Source organism: Pinus tabuliformis, chromosome 6, assembly GCF_031772625.1.
Source record: "Pinus tabuliformis cultivar Carrire ecotype Pingquan chromosome 6, CPIR1, whole genome shotgun sequence".
Taxonomy (NCBI): domain Eukaryota; kingdom Viridiplantae; phylum Streptophyta; class Pinopsida; order Pinales; family Pinaceae; genus Pinus; species Pinus tabuliformis.
Window position 1 is genome coordinate 980,083,553 of NC_142292.1, and position 24,325 is coordinate 980,107,877.

The 24,325-nt window shown below is 39.8% G+C and overlaps 1 protein-coding gene across 1 annotated transcript in view; it reads right to left on the minus strand.

Moving 5' to 3' along the window:
• LOC149262275 (AUGMIN subunit 6-like) overlaps positions 1 to 24,325 on the minus strand; it is a 307,382-nt gene that overhangs the window by 216,832 nt on the left and 66,225 nt on the right. The window contains exons 4-6 of the mRNA XM_089423872.1: positions 16,369 to 16,525; positions 6,754 to 6,879; positions 6,449 to 6,605 (exon numbers count right to left, since the gene is read on the minus strand). Of these exons, the coding sequence (XP_089279998.1) occupies positions 6,449 to 6,605; positions 6,754 to 6,879; positions 16,369 to 16,525 (440 nt within the window). The remainder of the gene's footprint in view (positions 1 to 6,448; positions 6,606 to 6,753; positions 6,880 to 16,368; positions 16,526 to 24,325) is intronic.

The window sequence follows — 24,325 nt, forward strand, 5'->3', positions numbered from 1 at the left end:
ACCCTATAGATAGATTACCAAATTGGAAGGCTAATAGCGATGGTAACATTCCATGCCCTCCAAAGGAATATGGTGGTTGTGATTGTCATTTATTAGAATTAAAACGCATTTATAGAATGAATATGATTGCAAAACTTGACAAGGAGGTAGAGGAAATGGCCAGCAGCTGCAAAGATGCAAAGGGCTTGAAAATTTCTCATTCCTGTACCGCATGCTTCAAGTCTAGTTCTCATGGGAAAAATGGATATTCTGAAAGGAATTTACGCCAAACAGCTCATAGGAAGGACAAAAGTGACAATTATTTGTATTGTCCAACTGTACAGGACACTAAAGAAAAAAATACACAACGAATCTTCCAGTTATCGTCATCATGTGGGTTGTTGGGTAGGTTAATCCTTAGGGTCAAGGCAGCAGTTGCATCAATACGCTCCACTAGAAGCCCTGCAAGGATTTTGCAGGGGTTGTTTAGTAGTAGTGATGGACGACCATTAACATTGAGAGACACAATGAAGCCGATTCTGATACCCTGCTACGATTTATGCAGCGCTTCGCCGTTCCTATTCGCAGAGGCAAGTGCAAAGCACACACAGAATTACAATTTCAATATGTGGGAAGTCTATCATCCAACCATGTGTTGTCCAGGATTTGAGAAGCATATTCCCATCAAGTCTGTCAAAGAGCAGTCGACAATTGTGGGAATAGATGGAGGGTTCGTGATGAACAATCCCACAGCGGTGTGTCACCTCTTCTCGACAGACGACAAGCTCCCCGCTGTCGTCTGCTGTCGTTGACTGCCACTGCGAATTGAAACCCTTCTTGTTCGTTGTCGTTGGCTACCACTACAAATTGAAACCCTTCTTGTTCGCTGCCACTGCCAAGATTCACATCACTAGTCCGTCGCAGTGATATTGCAGGTCAAACGGTCAACCACCGTGGTCAAAAGGTGTGATCGGTCCATTGTATAACTATATATTTTATATATAATTACGTAATAATATAAATCAAATATATAGTTTAATCTATATTGCATTGCCTTTGGGGACGGGGGGACCGTGAGGATGAGGGGACGAGTTTCCAGTACGGCTAGAGCACACCCCCAAATTTTCCATGGGACGGCAAGTTGGGGACGACAATAATATATATATATATGGTGAATTTATATATATATATATACATAGATATATATATATATATATATAATTTTAAATTCACCATGCGCATAAAGATAAATAATAAATATATCATTGCAATAAAATTATAAACATTGAACTAGCTAAGAAATCTGAAATTGATGTTAATAATTACAAATCCAAACACAGAATCTCAAATCTCAAATTCAAGTTGAAGTTTTTAGTTGAAGGATGATGAGTCAATAGTAGTGTTGAGCAAGTGAACTATTCTCCTAGTGTGACATATGGTAGTTAGTTGGAGGGTATCCATCTATATGACAGTCCAAATGGCCTAGTGCTAAAACACTAACTCTCACTAGCTTGACCTTTCAAAGACCTAATTTGTCTTGCCATTATTGTCAAATAAAAAACCTAGGTTGAATTACTAGAGCTAGTTGCCTTGCTTGTTATTTTTGGTCAAATCCAAAAGCAGATTCAGTTTTACTATTCTTGGTTGAGATTCATGCATGTAGACTAATTCACCTTATTATCCCAGTTGGCAAGCATACTAATTTTGTCAAAATCAAACCTTGGTTCAAATTCCTAATATTTCAATCTCAACACCTAAATCAACCTCTCTATTGTTAGATTTGTCAAATAAAAACTAGGTTTCACTGGTCAACCACACTAGATATTTTCTTGATCCTGTGAAAGCAATAAGGGCCTTTCTTACAATCACTTTTATTAATATGGCCATGTTAAACAAATTCAACTTCCCTGGCATAGTTAAAAGTTGCAAAGTGTGTTAGAGCCTTAAACATAGTGGGGTTTGTTTACATCAATTTAAGATGTATATCAGCCTTGAATCCTGGTTTATTATTCTTGGACAAAGTAAGTGCAAAGAACAGTTTTGGAAACATCAGCCTTAAGAGGAAATGCTTTGAAATGAGTCATTTGTCATCCTTTACTTCATAGAATAGGTTGCATTAAAAAATAAACATCCATAAAACCTCCATTGTTTAAGGGAAAAAAATATATCATTGCTAAGACTGAACATAACAAAGCATGAACCCAATAATTCCTTGAAATCAGTCTAAACATAGTTCAGAAACTTTCCTGTAGGTTATGAGTGGGTTTAGAAACTTCTTAATTGTGCCACATAGGAACAGTTTCAATGAAAGTCTACTTCACCTTGAGGACAGAACTAGAAGTTTTTCATCAACAATAAATGTGTCCCTAATTCATGTCACCGGAAGTAAAGGTTGGCAGACTTCTTAATTATTTCTAACGGGATGAAGTCCAGCACTGAGTTATTGCTTCAGACAATTAAGTGACAGAGATAGGAGAAAATAAATGCCAACACTAAACAAGAGTATTTTTAGCAGTTATCTTTAAAACTTAGCATAAACAACAATTTTTTCACACTAAAATCTCATCCAAAACAACAACAAAAAGCCAACAAAGTAAACCTAGTCAAAACTGGGTTAGACATACTGCTTTTTCTTTGGGGACGATAGAACAGTACCTGAAAAGTCCCCAAAATCTGCCCGGAATGGATTGGGAACAGCGTGGAAATCCCCAAAAAATTGGGGATGTTCCCAGCCCTTGTAAAAGTTTTTGGTACGCCGGAACATCGGGTACGAGAGAGTTTTTGGTGGGGATGGGTTCCCGTTTAACAGAGTTTTATTAATTTAATTAATTACAAATTAGTTAAAAATAATTTAATTATTTAAAAAAATAGTTAAAAATAATTCTTATTATTATATATATATATATATATATATTATAAAATAAAAAAAACTAATTTCAAAGGAATATTACTAACGAGCTATATGTGCCAAGATGATTGGCGAATTATACATATCGAGATGACAAACACTAGGTGAAGAAAATCGTCAGCATTAAAGCTTTGAGGACAAAGCTTTTTGAAGGAAGAGGCAATGTTACAAATATAAATTATATAAAATAAAAAGAATATAAATAATAAATAATCAAATGACGATTATCTTAAATAGTCATTAGCTAAGTGAAAAGGCATGTCTAAAAAACATGCCCAATCATGAAAGGACACCTGCCTAGGTATATAAGGAGGGCCTCATTGTAACATTCAACATCCTTGTACATTTCTATACATATTAATAAAATATTATTTATAAACACCTTGTATTTTTACATTTAAAGTCAACAAGCTACGGTTTTGTTGCTTCATATACACAGGTCGACGACTTCAACTTGATTGGATACTCTGATTCAGACTTCGATGGAGATAAAGAAACTAGGGTATCTACTTCAGGTTATGCTATGAGTCTTGGATCAGGAGTTTTCTCCTGGAGGTCACACAAACAATCAATTCCAGCGGATTCCACAACTGAGGCGAAATATGTGGCAACAGTTGAAGCAACAAAGAAAATTGTGTGGCTCAAGAATATTCTGGAAGATTTGCAGAAGAAACAAGTGCATTCAACTCCTCTCATGATTGACAACACTTTTGCAATAAAGTTGGCTAAGAACCCAAAGTTCCATGACCAAATGAAACATATCAATACAAAATACCATCTGATTCAACATCTTGTTGAGGCCAAGACAATCCAATTACGCCATTGTTCCACAAATAAGCAGATTGCAGACATATTCACCAAAGCGCTTGGAAGAGAAAAGTTTGAAAGATTCAAAATAACGCTTGTACTCACCAACATCCCTTCAGATTAAGGGGGGAATGTTGACGCCTAATCTTTGGGATTAGGTAAATCCTTGTAAAATATTGTAAATAGAAAATAAGGAGAATTGGAATATGAAGAGACATTGAGAGATGAAGCCCAAGAATCTCTCCCTCCATGTATATATCTATGATCAGTCTGAATGCAAAATCACGATTCATTTTGAGGAGTTACCTCCTGGACTGACAATACGGGACCCTTAGTTGTAACCAAACAATATCAATTCTTTTATATCTTCAATGGATATCTTCATATTCCAAGTATTTTGGATTACTTAACAAGTAAATGAACCCTATTCGTTACACTTGACCCCAAGGAGGAGCACCCCTTCATGTCTCTTTTTTATATAAAGAGATTGCCTCCATAGCCCCTATAAGCTAATGAAATGTTTGCTCTCTAAGGACATCAAACACTCGAGATGCAGCAAAATGCTAAGCAACATTGATTACTAATTAAAAAAAAAATCTGAAATAACAACTACAGCTGACTATAAATGCTTTGTGTTAGAAACATAATCCTTTGGGGTTATGTAAATTTGGTTTATTCGATTGAGAGGAAGGCGAAAAGCCTCAACTGTGTTGGTGATGTCATCATTGATGTCAAAGGGGTTTAATATGGTTAATTTTGTATTGTTGCTAGGTTCCTTGTCTGATCATGTAAAGTTGTGAGAGAATACACTGCTTGTCGAAGTATTGCTGCTAAGGTTGTTGATGTATTGCCAATTTCATAGATGGACAAAATATGTTGATGATGCATTGCTTAATGATGAGAGGTTATTTGTATGTTGTTGTTGAGCATGAGTTGATGGTGCTTGTATTCTGAGTATGTTGATGAGCAAACATGTCGATACAGAACAGAGATGCTGCAGAGGTGCTACAGGTTGAATTTTGTAAACATGGTCGGTCTTTATAATGCATATTTTTTTCATTGATGTATTTGATTTAATAAAATTATTATTTGTCAAGCATGTTCTTCATGCTCATTATTGTCAAAAGAAAAATTATGAAAGGCATGTTCTTCATGACCTTTGCAAAAGAAAAAAATGAATTTTCAATTTGTATTTTTGCCTCCACAAGTGACCAAGTCAGCCCTCCAAGCCATCATGTCAGCCTGCCCAAAGAGACACCCATTCGCATCACTTGAAGGCTATAAGTAGCCCATTTGATCTCCTTCCAAGAGCACTTTGGATTATGATCATACATTTGTTCTAAGCGAAGAAGACGAGTATAAAGGCCACAAACACAAGGAAGGAAGACTTATCTGCCCTCACTCTAGTAGACAAAGGAGGTTGAGTTTTAGACGAGTTTCTGTGGCATACTTTATGTGGTATAGTGCAAAGTCTGAGGCCGAGTTGCAGGCCGAATTTCGGCCCTCTTGTAGACCTGAAGCAGACCTTGTTGCAGAGATCTTGTGGACAAATTTGAGGACACTTGTCTTGGAATTTGTGGAGGGTTGGCTTGGTTCTTGGTGGATGGTCATCTTGCTTCTATGTTGGTCAGTTTGTCTATGACTTTGATGTCTCTTGTTGAATTGATTCTATAAGGAAGGATTGCTGGGCTTTTCCCCCATGTGGGTTTTCCCAAGGTAAACTCTTGTGTTCTATGTGGCTGTCTCTTCATGATCCTAATATCATATATTGTTGATGTCTTTTGTATAATTGCTTAATGATGGAATAATGAGTAATAAATAAGAATGTGGAAAAGTCAAAATAATTAGAAGTAATTATCCGTATAGAAGGCACCATAAAAATCAACATGGTATCAAAGCTTATGGTGAAAGAGCAACCTTGAAGTTGTAGTCATCTCTGTTTAGTTCAAGAACTCATACAAATAAAGCACAGAATTGAGGCAGTGAACCAGTTTTGACCATGCATTCCTAATGACTAGATGATCTAGGTGTGTCTCTTGTTGAACTGAAGAATTTCTCTAAAGAAAAGCTTGTTGGGTATTTCCCCATGTGGATTTTCCCAAGGTAAACTCTTTGTATTCTTTGTTTGGCTGTCTCTTCATAATCCTACTGTCATAAATGCTATATTGTTGATGTCTTCTATGTAACTGCTTAATAAAGGAATAATGGATAAGAATGTGAAAAAGCACTAAATCATTAGAAGTGATTATCAGTATAGAAGACCCAATGAAAAATAAACATATAAGTGGTAACAATACCGTAGGTATGTCATTTGAGCATTGAGATTTGTTTCTCTTACATGGGTAATGTTGCCCATGCAAGACCTATACTCTCTTGAGTCTTAACAGTAACATCATACATAGCACCAACATGCATTCCAAATTTGAATCGCTGGAGAAGAATGGACATCATTTTTTATTAGGAAGAGAAATTGGGTAAGTACGAAATGATTCTGGTTGAACATAGCGAAGGGACATCTTAGATACTTCTATAAACCAACAAACTCTTAGTGGAATAAGCTGACTTGTCAAACAAAACAAAAAGATAGGTTGAATGGCAGATAAATTCTCCAAATAAATTGTCAAGCATTTTTATGCAGCAGACAGGCTTATCAGTTTTACTTCACCACAATGCTGAGACACTCTTGGATAAGAATATAAAGATCTATGAAAACAAAAAACATTCAAGGTGTTTTGTCTCAAAAACTTAGCATACTTGTATGATTCAGTAAAGAGTCCCAAAGCCGTGATGCTCTAGAAAAAGAAAATGTTTTCTGATCTGCTGCACCAGATCTCTCTTTAATATCATCATCTAATTTAGCCTTGGAGTTCTTCAAATCTTGAACCTTTTCCAGCTCTTGCTGCAAGTAAGCCTGAAAGCCAAGAAAAAGTCACTAACATTTCAGAAATCAGCACAGTATTTGGAAATGGCAGAAGTAAATGAAGCATCCCACATAAATATTTTATTCAGTAAATCTTATGACATGCTGCAGCATTTTTGTCAAATGAAATATTCCATACCTCTTCAGCACAAAGACTGCGAAATTCGGAGGTCATGTCATGAGCTAAGCTCGACCATAATGCCTGTCTACGTACAGCTGAAGCTGCACCCTCTACAAACCGCCTCCTTTCAAGCGCTATCCTAGCCTGAAAAATGAAAAAGCATGTAGGATCCCTAAAAAAGCTTTGCATCTGTAAATGGATAAAAGATCATAATCATTCTAGCTCCCATGATTTGCAGGCATTCAACATGGCAAACAACTTACATGGTAAGCAAAGTCATATGAAACTTGGAGTTCAGTTTCTCAAATGGATATATATAAGGAACTAAAAATTTAAGCAAATTAAATAGAATTAAAATATATTGATACAATTTTTCACATAGCATACATCAAAAAACCAATAAAAATTTTAGTACATGATGACACCGTAAATCCAACTAGGAGATCCCCTGATTACATTCATGCCCATCTGAATGAACATAAAATGCTAAAACATAAACAACATCAAGGCTAGCAATCAATCATAGTACACGTGTAGAACCTCCTGAAAACTCTAGAGTTAAAGTTGAAACACTTGTAACCATATTATTTTGTTAACAGCAAAGACTGGATTGTATCAAGAGGAAAAGACCGTGGCTTTACCCATACAGCACAGTACAAAAATCTTATGAGATTACAGTAACCTAAACATTGATCATCCTTTTATAAATAACAGAGATAATGAGGAACAATACTGAGCTCTTATTTTTTTTTGCCTCTCTCATCCAAACCTACAAGTGTAATGTTATTCAAATTAATCACACAAAACTACATAGAAAAACAATACCCATAATTCATTTGTGTATCTTTGGCCTTCCACTTATTGTAATTTGGGGAGCACTTAGAGATGCTCAGATCCATTGATTTCCAGTTGTTTCTTCCTTACGAGACAAGGGTACACTGAGATAATTTGAAAGTGATTCTTCAAATCTATTGTCCAACTCTATTTTCCATCTTGGCTAGTACTTTTGGATGGGGCTTTGTTGATCCTCCTCTTCCACTTCAAAAAAGAGTAGACCTTTCACTACTTCGTCCTCATTCAATTCAAAAGAAAGAAAACGGTTTCAAAAAATATAAGAATAAAATCATTTATCTAAGTACCTTATTGAATTTCAAATACTTGCCAAAGCACCACATTATGACCTTAAAGTCTTTCCCCCTTTATCTAATGTAAAATTCCCTCCCAAAGTCCACTCCATCTGTTGTTTTACTCTATACAAAGTCACCCCTTTACATGCAAGGTTCCAAGATGTATAATCTAACATAATCCTTTATTAAGGATAACTTGATGACCTAATGTGGTTGTTGTGTAGAACAGGCAGAAGTCAAATGTGTATCTGTTAGTGTTTTGGTAATGAAAGGGAGAAATATTGACCTTAAATAGACCTGTTGACCACTCCGTGTCAACTACCTTATAGCAGTACACTTTTTCGCAAAAAGATTCCACCATGTTCAAGCATTCACATCGTCTTGGATTCACCAGTCATCAATCATTAGTATATCAGAGTTATAAACCCAGTCTGCAATTTGTAATGTAAATGATCTTAGTAAGACCATATGTATGTAACAACCTAGGTAAGTCTATCATTTTGGTGATGATTTCCAACCTAGGAGGTTTTTCATCTCACTGATTCCTCTGTGTTTCTAAACAAACATGATCGACAGAGTTTTTCCCTCCAGCCTCACCCCAAAGCTAGGGTGGATCTTGTCATCAAGATCTTAGTGAGTCCTAGTGTTATAATCGAGTCTTCTGTAAAAGTGATTTGGGAATAATTTTAGCTAATTCGCTAAATTATTTTATTACAAATCACTTGGTCTACTAGATCATATTGAGTCGTAGAATTGGGTAAAATATTGAAGGTCTACAACGAACTGGGTTTTCCACTTTGAAAGTTGAAATGTAATTATCTTATGTAAATAATATTTTAGCCATAGTGCTAAAACATTAGAGGGTTGAAAAAAATTATTAATTACCTCATGTGTCAATTAATTAAATTTTCTGGCAAAAATTAATTATAAATCTTAAGGCATAGATTTTATTAATTAGAGTCAAAATTAAAGTCTTAGGAAAATAAATTCTCCAAATAAAAAATTAGTGGCTCTTAGAGAAATTAATTTTTGGAGTCTCCCGCCAAGAGAATATTGAAAATTTCAAGAAATTTTGGTCCCTTGGACCTTGGTGGTTAAGTCAAGTCAATTTTTTTTGGAAATTAGCTCAAAATTAATAATCTTGAGCTAATTAAAAATGAATTAAAAGAAAAATTCGAAAATTCTTCAAAAAATAAATATTTTGATGGTGGAGATTAAAAGATAATCAAATCTTTATTGACGGTCGAGATTACTTTGACGGAGATCAAGAAAACTCGCTGTTTGGAAATTTTATCTATATATTAGAGGTCATTTGTCTCACAAAGCATTTGGTTTGTGAATTATGCATTAAATCTCGAAACTCTCTTGTAATTTTTCTGGAATGAAAATAATGCAAAACTCTTTGGGGTTTTCATTAATGGTGGTGTTTCTCTCCTACTTCTTATGGTAATATTGTTCCTTGTTGATTTTCTGAATAGCTTGGGAGATAGTCCAAGCCCTAACCTTTAGGGTTTGGAGGGCAAAGCACCACAAGAATCACTTGTGGCTTGGAACCCAAGGTTAGGGTTTTGCACCCATCGAAATTTGGGCCAAAACCATGAAGAATTTGAGCATGAGAAAAATTGAGTTGATAGAAGATGGCGTGGCGAATCCAACACTTCGAAGGTCACTCAAATCGAAACTCGAGAACTTGAGATATGAATTTTTGAAGTTCTCAGTTAATTTTTGGACAATCAAGTCATGTAGGCTTGAGGAGAATTCATCCAATAGACATGACTCTTCACTAATTCGAGTAGCCCTTATTTTTGGTATTAATTTAAGGTGAGGCGAAGTCATTTGATCATCCAAGTGTGCAACACATCACAAAAGGAAGCTCATTGAAGGAGAAAAAGAGACATTTGTTTAGGTCGCAACAAAAGGAGGAAACCAGTGTGGGAAGAAGGTTGTTTTAGGCCTCTTTTTGGTGACCAAATTGCAGGAAGAGAGGGCCGAGGTACAGGGATAAAGGTTGGGAGTGTTTGAGGTCTGTTTGAGGGTGGACTGTCCCCTAAACTAGGTTGTCCTAGGCCTGTGAGGGCAAATCTGAAGCAACCGCAGAGAATCGAAGGAGGGTTGAGGCTTGTTTGAGGGGTAGAATAGCCCAGACATGTAGCAAAACTCCTCGGCCCTTCAAGGAAGGACAACCGCAGTGAAAAGGAGCAATTTTGGGCAGAAATAAAGGGCTGGAAAGGGATTGTGGTTTTGCCCTAACCAGGCCAAGGTTGCAGCAGAGGAGCAGACCTCAAACAATGAGTTGAAGGTATGTACTTTGGTGCATTTTTGTAGGTGTGGGATCTGTGTTTTGTATCAATTTTGGATCCGATTGTTTAGAAGCCTATGGGAGCCATTTGGAGGGCTTATCTTGGTGGATGAAAGCCTATCCTAGATGCAGATCTTGCAATGGGTGTATTGGGCATCATTGGTTTGTTGGAGGGAAACGTGTTGATAGCCCAAAGTAGCCCTAGAGCAGCGTAAAAAAAGAACATTGGTTGTTGCATGATTGGGTGAAGTTTGGAGCCTAATGTGCAGCATTTTGATGGACAAAAGTGACTGCTAGATTGGCAGATTGGAGCTCAAGAATTGGCCAGCCTAGAGAGCAGATTGAATCAACCCCTGTTCATTGTAGCAGACGTAACTTGCAGCAGTGATAGCAGGCAGCCCTCCTGGAGTCTCTATGTGTTGTCCTTTGATGGACTAAGGGGTAGCTAGAGAGTAGAACAGGAGCAAAGGACCAGCAGGACAAGATACAACATAGAGTATGCGCAACGTGATTGTCATTGTATCTTGTATTCCCTAGACTGTTGTATTATTCAAATTGGATTAATATAATGAAGATTGTGTTGTACATTATTGTACAATATTTTGTTAAAAATTGTGTATACTTGTGCATATGTGATTTATTGCTTTATATTCTTCCGTTGTGCAAAGTAGTTATGTTGAGATTCTTGGTTTGGTAGTGTCAAAGATTCCAAGATTCTATCCTAGACCCAAGATCGTGGAAATTCAACATGGGTTTCAGAGCTCGGTTCGAGCTACTTTGGAAGTCAGTGAATCAAAGTTGTGCATAGCGAAGTACAACTTAAGAGGGAGTTGGTCACATTGTAGGTAACAATGTTGAAGTTGTAGCAAGTATCCTATATGAGGACAGGTTGGAGAGATTGTCCAACTATAGTCCATGGAAGGAAAGGATCGAGTTGGTCGTGTAGGTCAACAGGATTTGGGAGTTCGCCGAGACAGTCATAAAGAAGCCAACTGACCCAAAGGAGCTCGAAGTGTACGAGGATTTGGATACAAGGGCAAGATTGATCATCCTTGATGGTGCGAAGGATCCTCTAATACCTCATTTGTTCGGGAAGAACACTGCACATGAGATGTAGATCATAGTTTTAAAACTCCGACTCCAACTCCGACTCGACCGAGGATCGACTCCGACTCCGAAACGGTAATGACTCGGCCGGTTCGATTTCAATGACTCGGTCGTTGGAAAAAATACATTAAATATTTATTTTTTATATAAAAAAACATAATTTTAAAGATTTTCATTCATGTTTCCAAACACACAGCATTATAATATAGATGGAAGACAACATATGATCAAAGTAGGCTCATGAACCAATCCATTATATCAAAATGGTACCCAATGGCAATACATAGTCAACTGTCATACATGATCAAAGACTCAAAACAAAAAACACATAACCAAGGAGGCTAGAAATGGCCTCTACAACAAAAGTAAACTGTGACGGTGACCAGACTCCAGTACTAGTACTACAGTACTACTGGCTAGTAACTACTATCAGAGGAGCCAAGATCATGTCAATCAATCTCTGGATCATCATCATCAGAGTCAAACAGGGGGCCCCATGGCTCCTCCTCATCATCATCATCTCCAACTGCAACTGTAGAAGTGGTACCACTAGCAGGCTGTGCAACTGCAGTAGATGCAAGCAGAGATAGAGTAGATATGCGGTTGCGCTTCTGTCATGGCTGAGCAGAGGAAGCACCTACAACTGGAGTCCTTGCTGGCTGTGAGACTGAGGCTGGTGGATTGGGATCTGCATTCAACTGAACAGGCTGAAGTTGAACAACATGTTCAAGTTCAACTGATGTCTCCATTTCTAAATCTACATCAAGATCCTCATCAGGATCAAACTCTGCTGGACGACTCTCCACTACCCAATCTGATGTTGGATCAATGTCTTCCAACACAATGGGATCTGAATCAGGTCTTTTGTTCAGCAAATGGTTTCGTCTGAGCCGAAGGTTGTATTGGACATAACCTAGATCATTTAACCGTTTTTGATCCAAACGGTTTCTCTTCTTTGTGTGAATCCTCTCAAAGACAGACCAATTGTGCTCACACCCAGATGCACTGCAAGTTTGACTCAAAATACGAATTGCAAACCTTTGCAATTTAGGACAATGGCCACCAAAGGCCTCCCACCATTGTGCTGCAAAAAACATAGGAGTGTAATGAGTTAGCTCAACAAAATTAAAAATTAAATCTAACTTTCAAATTATAAACGATTTAACAAACTTTAAAAAAAAAGTAAAACTATTAAGAATTTGAAAATTGAAATTTTTGTTTACCTGGCTCATCTGCTTCTCTTGCAATCTTTGCTAGGTTCTTCCCAAAGGTACTTGCTGCATTGCTGAAGATATTGGCCTATTGGTGTATCTCCAACTGATCAGACTCCAATGGGATCATGCGATCAATGCAATCAATCAGTCCATCTCTGACCTCCCCCCTCAAAGCTCCTGACTCCTTAGCTTTATAATGATACCGTGGGTTCAAAAAATACCCAGCTGCATGTATAGCGTGATGGAGTTGATTGTTCCATCTTTCATCAATGATTGCCCAAATGGGCCCATACTTTGCCACTCTATCCTTGTATACCGTCTTTATTTGCTCCTTTGCTTGATCCATAGCCTCATAAATGAAGCCCATAGCCAACCTTTCCCCATCCACCAACCGCAACACCTTAACTAGTGGCTCAGCAAGCTTCACAATCTCTGCTGCCTTTCTCCAAAAAGTTTCTTCATGGACTTTCCTTTTCAATTCTTTGCCTTCTGGTTTGTTAGACCAATTGCTTTGATTCCATTCATCACTGGAAAACATCTTTTGCAAGTTTCTATGTTGGGAAAGCATAGATTGCAATGTCAAAAAATGTGTAGCAAATCTAGTGATAGCAGGCCTAATAATATCCTTGCCCCCAGTGTGTTTCCTCATGAGGCTCAAAACCAATGTATGATTGTAGATAAATTTTGTTATGCTTTTGGCATGATCTATAATGTTTTTGACCCAATCTAATTTTCCAATATCTTCAAGCATGAGGTCTATGCAATGTGCAGCGCATGGGGTCCAAAAGATGGTCTTGTGTTTTTCCTCTAACAGTTTACCAGCAAGAACATAGTTAGAGGCATTATCTATGATTATTTGAACAACATTAGCCACCCCCACCTCCTCAACAACCTGATCCAATAGCTGAAACAACAAGTGGCCATCTTTTACCTTATCAGATGCATCAACTGATTTTAAAAACATGGTTCCCTGTGGGCAGAAGACAAGAAATTTTATGATGGTACGGTTTCTTTGATCAGTCCATCCATCTGACATGATGGTACACCCTGTTCTTGCCCATGAGTCCCTGAACTCTTGCAAATACTCATTAATGGATTGAATTTCTTTCTGCAAACGAAACCCCCTTAGCTCATGCATAGTAGGGCCTTTGAAGCCTTTTCCAGCAGCATGTATGGCATCAAACATAGGCTCATAATATGGTGAACGAGCAGCATTAAAGGGGATATCAGCATCATACCACCATCTAGCTATGTACTCACAAGCAGTCTCCCTCAATTCTTTCTTCCAATGGTCATCTAAAGTGGGTTGCATTTGAGTTTTACTAACTTCAAGACCATGTGCATCTGATGGAGAGGAGGGAGTGAAATAACTTTTGATAGTCACATCACCCTTTTTCATTCTACCCTTTCCCTTATCTTGAACAGAACCAAAAGAGGGAGGAACATATCGGAAAGGGTTGGATGTATCAGTTTGAGGGATAGAGGAAGAACCCTCAAAATCATAATGGGGGTTGGCAGCCATCATTTTTTGTATCTCCCTCTTCCTCCCAATTTCAGCCTGTATCTCTTTGCCTAGCCTTAACTTCTTTAAATTTCACAAAGCTGGCCAACAAATTCTTCCTAATCTCCCCAATTTCTGGTGAGGTACATGGGGTAATTTGGCCTCTAATCCCTGCCAAGTGTTGTTTCAGCCTATTAATGCCCCCAGGACCTTCCTTAATTTTCCTATGGCAAAATTTGCATTGCATTTGACTATCAACCATTTCAACATATGCCCAAGCAGGATCTCTTGCCCTAGGTGCCATTTTTTGACTAGGAAATGAAAGCAAACAATCTGAAAATGAAAAAAAAAAAAACCTTGATTCAATGTTCATTTATTTGACAAAAAACACTCTCTAAAATTTCTAGATATGCACCTAAAATTTACTAAGCAAAAACAGATTTATAGAGGTGAAAAAAAATACCTCCAGGCACAAACTGCCTCCTCAAGCTTGCTCCAAGAATCAGCTCCTCAATGCTGCTCCAAATCGCTGCCCAAGAAGCTCTTCACTCCAGCTACAATGCTCCTCCAAGACTCCTCACTGCTGCTCCAAAACAAGCTCAAGAACTGCTCACTAACTCTCAAAGAAGACTCTCACTCAAATGCATAAGATTGGTGTGAGTGAATGAGAGCACTTGGGTGTGTTAAATAGGGTTTTTTTTTTGGGGGGGGGGGGGGGGAATGGACCCCAAAAATCATTTAGCAAATTCATATAACTACTTGACATCCAAACCAATCAAAAACCACCAAAAAAATCCATTAAAAAAATAATAAAACGTTGTTTACGTGTGCCTGGGCCGTTTGTTTGTGACTCGGCCGAGTCATAACGGAAACGGCCGAGTTGGCCGAGTCATGGGTGACTTGGCCAACTGAACCGTTTCAAGGGCCGGGTCATATATTTGGCTATTGACTCGGATCAACCAGGCCGTTTCGGTTTCAAAACGGTCATTTCTTAAAACAATGATGTAGATGGCTCTTTAGAATTTGTTCCAGAATAAGAACGAGAACCGGGTATTGCTATTGGAGGATAAGTGGAAGTCCACCAAGATGACACAAGGTGAAGGAGTGACTTCGTATCTGACGAGAATATCTCAGGTCAAATATGAGCTTGTTGTCATCGGTGTGACTATTTAAGAGAATGATATGGTGAGGATCGCCTTGAAAGCGTTCACCAAGGAATGGAAGCCCCAATGTTGCAGGAAGCGTCCCCCCCCCCCCCCGGTTCTAAAGCCCGAAGCGCGTCCCGTGCGGATTCGTACAGGAAGTGTCCCCGGAAGCGCGCTTCCACCTGTTTCGGACGCTTCTAGGACGCTTCCGCCTGTTTTGGACGTTTCCGCGTGTTTGGGATGTTTGTTTTGAGTATAAATGCAAAAAATATATATAAATATATATATATAGCAGACGCTTCGCTTCCTAGATTATTGGAAAATGACGCTTCTGCGTCCCCGCTTCCAAAAAACGTCCCCGCTACGTGCAACATTGGGAAGCCCTTCATCAAAGGGATCGTTGCCAGAGAGAAACTGCCAGACTGGGCAAAGGGCAAAGGACAAAGTTATAAAAGAAAGAGAGGGCAAAGGACAAAGACACACAGAAAGCATTCATTTCACAAGTCATGTGAGTGAAAGAGAAAACCAAAGATCTGATTTTCAGCCATTGACGAGGAGTTTCGGCAGTAGTTCAGCAAGGAAAAGGTACTGAGTCAGCAGCAAGGAGAAGATTAGCTGTACAGTGCAGCAGAGCAGGCTGTACAGTCATCCATATGGATTGTAGAGAAAGTTGTATCGATTCTGTACAGCCGTATGGATTGCAGAGCAGGCTGCACATTTGGTGCAGATCTGCCTCGATTTTTGTGCAGACTGAAATTTTTCCAGGTTTGTTGTTCGTTTGTCAATTTCTCAAAGCCATTTTCCTTGTAAGGGAGTTCTTGTAAGTTCTGAAGATATTTTCGATGATGACCTGATCTAGAGGAGCAGAAAAAAAATTCTGCACACTGCGATTGCTTTTCTCGTTTCCACCGCATGCAAGAGCTAATAATTCCAGCAAGTAGCTAGATTATAGATCTGATATGTTTGCTTAGATAGCTGGTTTTAGGATAATTTGACACCTCAAAGCACAATTCAAGTGATAACAGGTAGCAATATATCCTAAGTGTTTCCTTCATGTTAAGTTGCGAGCATCTTCCTTGAAATCATATCAATCTATACAGTGTTCACTTTTCAAGCATAATTCTAAACAACTTTAATGAAACATATAATTCAGGGTGTTAAAAGTTCAATATTCAAATGCAACAGGTACTTTAATAAAGTATAAAAAACAAACCACATTATACAGCAAGGGAACTGCTACCTTTGTTACAGCAAGCAATGCTGGTGCATGTGAGCTTTGAGTGGCTACCTCCGTCAAAGACGCTGGTAATGGCTTACCCACTACATCAGCTGGAAAAGTTCGTTTATGAAATTCTCGTAGGGCATGCGCAGAAAGTTGCCATAGTAGCTCAACAAACCTGTTAATACAAATATCTCAGATTCTTCCAACATCCAATTTCCAAATCCTACACTTATCCCGCCTCCTACTTGCCTACTCTACGCAAAAGTGACATAATGAAACTCAAGGTCTTGTTCAACATCATAGGGAACCAAGAACACTAAATATTACTCATCTGATTATCTTGAAGAGACAGGAAGGAAATATAATCAGCAGGGGTTCAAAGGAAAAGCCATAAAACGACAAAAACATTATCATAAAATAGAACAAACCCTATGAAATGCATGCTTTTAAGGAAAAGTCCTCAATCACATTACAAAAGACTAAAAGAAATTAAACAATCCTACCTTTTTGTATGCTTTATGATATTATCAAAGTCAATACCATCAGCTACTTTTTATACTCCATGATATTATAAAAATCAGTCCCATAAGCAATGAAATTCAAAAGAGAACAAAGTGCATCAAACCTGAACCACATGGCTAAATATGAAACACAACAATATCGATACTATTACTTAAATTACTACTAAGGTGAATGAGATTATCAATATTCCATTCAACCAAACACTAAAAGCATAAACGAACTACTCAAATTCTAAAACTACACGAACTTTACTGAAGTCAAGCCATTATAAGAAACTAAATGCATCAACCATCTCACTCCCTACAATATAAATACACTTATCTGAAGAGAAACCCCAAAAAAAAGCTTCTCTAAAAGATGAAAATAAATCCATTAACAAGCCTAATCTAAAAATTAAATAAGTAGTTTACAAATGCCTAGAATAATGATATAGTTGTAAAGTGAGACTGCAATCCAAATCCACTTCAGCTAGAGCTAGGGAGAGATGAATCATCCTATCTGCTATCAAACATCTAGTGTCATTCACAAACTGATAAACTTGCCCAAGACATAGTAAATAATGTCCTCTTCATAAAAGCTCGCAAAGCGCCTTGTGAAGGTCATCTAGCCTCTAGGAAGACAACCTTAAAAGTTAGAAAAAAGTAAAACCAAGCAAAAATAAAGGTAAAAAAAAACAAAGACGGAGAAATGGAACTGTACATGATAGTGAAAACCCCAGTTTTGAAGACTCCTCTAATCCTGCTACAGAACCCTTTAGAGCCCCAATGTTCCCTCCCAGACAAGAGGTTGATCGTGGCACACCCAAGCCTAAGAGCCAAAGGGTTGAACCATTCTTTGTACCTTGCACCACCCTTGGTTCTCAGCACACCATTGATAGGAAATGGAAGAATCAGGAAAAGGAAGTTGCTTGGAAACGCATGGCTTGATGGTGGGACGACTCAAACTTAGCGTTAAATGCTACCAACTCCCTTTATTATCAACCTATGATAGAAGCTATAGCCCCATGTGGTTTGGGCTTCAAAGGCCCAAGTTTTCATGATATCAAGGAGACACTTCTAGAGAAAGAATTTCACAAACAGGTGAATCACTCACAGAAATTACTACTCATGGAATAAAAAAGTTTGCTCCATCATGTCCATCAGTTCCACTAACAGATGATCCTGCACATTTATTAATTTGCTCATTTCTTGCCCGCAAAGAACAATGTTCCTTAAATCATTGGATGTATACAATCAGGGGAAGGATGCATAGTTATTATTTCACTATTTCATCTTTTGGAAGAAGTCGTTATGGAGGCGAGGGTGAAGAACGTTTTTCCAAATCGTCACTAACAATGCCTCTAACTATGTTATCACAGGTAAGCTGCTGAAGGGTAAATACCCCACCATTTTCTGGACCCATGAGTAGCACACCATTTGAACCCTATGCTTAAGCACATAGGCAAACTTGAGGGGGTGAAGAGGGTCATGGATCAAGCAAAATGCATAAACAACTATATGTACAACCACACATGGGTCTTGAACCTTATGAGGAAAAACACTAGGTGCATGGAGCCTGTGAGGCCAAACATTACAATTTTTGTGACAAACATTCCTACATTGCAACCTCTCATTGACCAGAAGAACAACTTGCAAAAGATGTTTTCTTGTGATAATTGGAATACATTTGAGTGGCGTCACAAGACTCAAGGGAAACAAATCGCGAATAAAGTTTATGAAAATAAATTTAGCCAAAAGGCCAATCAGATAGTCAAATTTAGCTACTCTCTTCTTGAAGTGTTGCAACTGGTAGGTGTTGATAAACCCACCATGAAGTTTGTTTCTAAGCATGGGGATCAGGCCAAAGAGGCAATGAAGGCAGCAGACATAGATGAAAAACCAAAGCATCTTCCAACTGGAAAATCATTGATGAGAGATGAAACCTGCAGCCCCATCAACCTATAGTATGCTATTACATGAGCCCAAAGTGCCACTATACAAAACACTTTGAAGCAAATGAGAAGGTAAAAGAAGAATTGTGCAAGCGTGTAGAGCACAAGGAAAGAAGAAAAAACTGGAGCAGATACATAATAAGCTCCTTGTAATATCCCAAATCAAAATTTTTGGAGCAGACACTTCATATAAAACTTTCATGCATTTTCCAGAAGATTTCCATGTAAAACCCAAATCATAAATCTATATTGCACAAAATCTCATTAAAAATCACAACATGAAGAACAATGAGAAACGCAGCAACCAAAATCCAGCTTTATTATATATAGATGTATGCCAATACAATAGCTGGGAATGACCCTCCGGTCTTCAAACTGAAACAGAAAAACATTCACTACACCTGTGGATTATGAATGAATCCACCAAGGGGAGATAGGAACTCGCCCAATCTCTCTCAATCACCCGAGGGTTTTCATCCTGGGGCTACCAATGGAGTAGAGAACCAGGTTCTCAACCTCTCATACAAGAAACAATACTCAATCCAAGATGTCCTCCAATGGTCTCCTCCTCTTTTATAGATTTGATGGACTCCTCTAGAACCTTCTATTTTATTATTATTTTAATCATGGAGCACTTTTCCCTCTTTTATTTCAATTAAAATATTCTTTTAATGCGGGAAAAGGGTAAATTGGCCAACATGTCTCCTCAGGCCACTAAAACTCACATCTAACCATCCCATCCTGTAGATCTTCTTGTTCCGGTTCCGACGAGCTATTACACTAAGGTGTTCCACCAATTAATCTCCTCGGAATGCCACCTCGAGCATAATTAATTAAGTTATTCTCAATAATAATGTTCATTTGTGAAAGTTGTCGGAATGAGACGGAACAAAAGGCAAATTGTGCAAATGATGGAATATGCCAAGCGAATGCAATCAAATCCCATAAAAACTCCGCAAAACTCCACTGGAACCCATGATGACATAAACATGTTCCACTAACCCAGCCATCTCCTGCCCTGGAAATCCAACCTGGCTGCACTATGAAGAAGGATAAAAATAGGGACATGATAGTCCTCCCACCCCAAGATTGCTTGCCCCCAAGAAATCCAAATATGTGGACCAATCTGGTGGTCCAACGCAGTTGAGACCCAATGACATGATCCCATACAAACCATTGGGTGTGATCCGGACTTAAACAGGAATGCAACAAATTACAAAGATAACCATATACACAAAGAGGCAGCGGAAATAATACTTCATTTCTTTAATGGAAAATACTTAAATATGCTTACAACCAGAAATGGAAATAAACCAGCTAGGGCGATGGTAGCTTATCTCTGAGAAGAGATGTGGTGGCTACATGCCTCTGAACTGTGTTACAATGAGGCTCGAAGGCCTATTTATTGTTGAGAAACAATGGAAAACCTTTCACATCCCGAAACCTAACCCTAGAAGATGAAACGCCAAATTGTGGGCCCCGTTTGGGTAAATTGGTACATCAATTTCCCGGGGTCGTAACTTTGGCATACGATCTCTGTTTGACACGTACAATAGCTCGTTAGAAAGATCTATCCGAGCACTACCACTTTGGGAGGCAACATCAATCCATGGACCCATGTTGCCCCAGATTTCCCAAAAAACGTCGTTTAGGGCCTCAAAACGGCTCCGGAAGTTCAGGACCCGAAAAACTGCTAAAAATAGTAAACTGTGCTACAATTTAGGAAACTGAAAAAGCTGAAAGAGACAGTTGTGGGGGTCCAAATGGGATAGGTGGGTGGCCACCAACATCCACCTGGATCATTCCTCCCCCCTTAGGAAGCAATGGTCCCCATTGCGTTGAGTTCCTCCCTGAGATGAGGAAGCTTTTGTTGATCTGGGTCTCTAGTGAGCTGTTCTGCAATCTTTGATGTGTCTAGAAATGGTGGGAAGCATGGTCAACGATGGTCCACATTGAACACTCGGTGCAAGCGAAGGAATGGCGGAATGTTGTGCTTCAAAGCATTGTTTCCCGTAGCCTGGGTACTGGTGTAAGGACCATATCGGAGTGGTCTGAGTTTCTGATGGGTTCTGGTAAGGCATTCTCTTTGCAGATGTAACCAAAGTTTGTCACCCACCTGAAACTTGTGTGGTACCCCTGTGGGTGAGGAGAAGTTGTTCCTGTGTTCTGTCATGACTGTATCCCTTTGCCGCTGCTGTTCTTGCATGGAGGAACTCTTTGCAGGGGTCATGGACGTAGCAACGATCTTCCCCTTACTTTGGGAGTGAACCAGACAAATGAATTTCCTGGTCTGGGAGATGAGCTTGCTGCCTTTCTTAGCGGTGATCAAAGATGTGGCGGTAGGTGGGGCTACCTCCGGTATCCTGTATAATGAATTATTCAAAGAAATAATGACAGCACGAGGCCTTGACTCATACACAGCATGTCGCCTCCACAAGTATGGTTGGCCTAGTAATACATCACAAACATCCAGAGGTGTAACATCACATAATACCTCGTCTGTGAAGGGCTTGATGCTGTAGGGAAGGCGGCACTGTTGGCAAACTTTGAGATCCCGTCCTTCATGAAGCCGTCCGATACTGTACGGCTGGGGGTGTGGTGTAGTCGGTAGGCCCAACCGCTTCACGACCTCTGCTGAAATAAGGTTCTTTTGGCTACCACTGTCGACAATGAATTGCAGCGCCAACCCCTTCACCCACATGTGTGAGTGGAAAAGATGCTCCCCTTCCTCTGGATTTTCGGGCTCATTTTTCTGGATCTTGGCGGTGGCAACAGTGGCGTTGGGATCCGCATCAATGATCTGCTTCCCTTTGCCATTCCCCTTGTCAGATTCTGGCTCAGGGTCAGAACATGCATCTGATTCAGAAGCCTTCAACTCGACCACCAGCGACTGCTTGGTTCGACACTCACTTGTGTTATGAGTGGGACTCTTGTGGAACTCACACCACTTTCCTGTGTCCTTCGGCCTCGTGGTGTTGTTCTTTTCTTGCGGCTTCGACGGGTTGTCTTGGGTCACCCCGCCTTGGCTTTGTCCTTTGGGCTTCGGATTTGCAGATCCAAAGTCTCGCTTCTTCTGTTTGAACTTTTGCTCGATTTTGACAGCGTATCGGTATGCTGTGCCGAGTGAGGAGATGTTCAAGAACTCCATCTCCTCCTGGATGTATCTGTGTAGGCAGCCGCGGTATTTGAGTACCAGATGTAGCTCAGAATCTTTGATACCCAACTGTGTGCGAAGGGTATGAAAAATGTTTGTGAACCGACACATCTTGGTCTCGTCCCTGCCGCAATGTGGTCCATCTGATGTATTTGTCCTCATAGCTTTTGACAGGGTAGTACTGCTCCTTGATGGCATCCCGGAAGTCATTCCAAGTGGGTACGGCTGAAAATAGTGAGCCTGTACTTTCATCCTTTTGCTCGCAGTAGGTTTCCCACCAGTCCTTGACGTGGGGGGTTGCTTTGAGAAGAGCGAAAACAATCTTTTCCCGACTCGAAAATTCATGAACAGAAAAATAACCCTCCAACAAATTTAACCATTTATCTATGACATCTGCGTCTATCTAACCCTCAAATATGGGGATTTCAAAATTAACTTGTACCTTAAAGGGCGCGGCATTTCTAGAGTAGCTGCTAGAAGCCGATGCATCACTTTTGGGTAGCTGCTAAAGGATTTGGGCAAAACTGTCCATCATCGCGTTCCGTTGTCGCTCGAGGGCTTCTTCGAGCAAGATTTTGATAGGATCTCCTGCTCCCTCGTCTTTCTTCTCATCCGCCACGGGAGGCCGTCGAGATTTGCGAGGCTGGTCTTGCAAAGGTTCGACCAGTTCAAGCCCTAACTCCTTATATCCCGACCTCGTTGGGGACATGCAAAGAAAAACAGAGAAAAAGCAAACCGCTCTGATACCACTGATCCGAACTTAAACAGGAACGCAACAAATTACAGAGATAACCATATACACAAAGAGGCAGCGGAAATAATACTTCATTTCATTAATGGAAAATACTGAAATATGCTTACAACCAAAAATGGAAATAAACCAGCTAGGGCGATGGTAGCTTATCTCTGAGACAAGATGTGGTGGCTACATGCCTCTGAACTGTGTTATAATGAGGCTCGAAGGCCTATTTATTGTTGAGAAACAATGGAAAACCTTTCACATCCCGAAACCTAACCCTAGAAGATGAAACGCCAAATTGTGGGCCCCGTTTGGGTAAATTGGTGCATCAATTTCCCGGGGTCATAACTTTGGCATACGATCTCCGTTTGACGCGTACAATAGCTCATTAGAAAGATCTATCCGAGCACTACCACTTTGGGAGGCAACATCGGTCCATGGACCCATGTTGCCCCAGATTTCCCAAAAAATGTTGTTTAGGGCCTCAAAACGACTCCGGAAGTTCAGGACGCGAAAAACTGCTAAAAATAGTAAACTGTGCTACAATTTAAGAAACTGAAAACGCTGAAAGAGACAGTTGTGGGGGTCCAAATGGGATAGGTGGGTGGCCACCAACATCCACCTGGATCAAGGTGACGCTCTGCTCTTGTGTCAACCCACCATGGACGAACTCCTCAATGCCCAGATCCCAGATCAATCTCCGATGGAACCCATCATTAGCAAATCCCCCTAGATCCCAATGCCGCCAAGAAGGAGCATCAAGGCTCCACGGCTCCTGTTGTGCTATAACTCTGGCTGTGAATGTTTCTCCACCTGTTGCGTACCAACTCATCACCTCTCTCCAATCCAACTCTTGGCATAGACCAAGGTCAACCTCATCATGTTGTAGTGCTGAAATACTGATGAGTGGCCAGCCTACATCCTGCTGCCAACTGAAGCATGTGATATTCCTCACCCTAGAGGGCTCTTGCAATAAATGCTCCTGACTAAAAATGACACTCCATCAAAAGGATACCAACTCATGGTCTCTCGCCAATCCAACACATGGAAACCTGTGCAAGGGATATGTCTGCTACACTGAAACTGGTCCATGCTCAGTTGTTGATGCTCTACCTAGACAATCCAAGCATGCCCAAGAAATCCTGCCTCTCTCCCTCTAATGGGAAAAAGTGGGCAAACAGTGTTGCAAGCCCCGTCTATGTACTCCTGGAGAGGGTTGTTGCCTGAAAATGTTGCAACTTGTCTGGCTGCCACTACATCTGTTTGCACCTCATCAATGGGTAGTCCCAAAGATGGACGCATTGCCATCCCCCTTGCCTGGTAGGAAACTCCACGCTCCTCCAGTCCACCAATCTCCTGCCAAACTATCCTATCATACTCCAGCATCTCCTGAGGACAAGTGTCAGCGAGTAATGTCACCTTGCCAGCTATCTGTACATCTGTCTGTTCCTCATTAGTGGCTGACCCCAAGGGTGGTTTCTCCTCCTCCACCATCATGGGTTCAATATGAACCTCCATCTGGCTCTCACAAGAAGGCTACACATGCATATTATGTGCCTTATCCTCCTCAGCCGACTCACGCTCCATCATATGTTTCTCATGATAACTCATCATTGGTGACACGCTATCC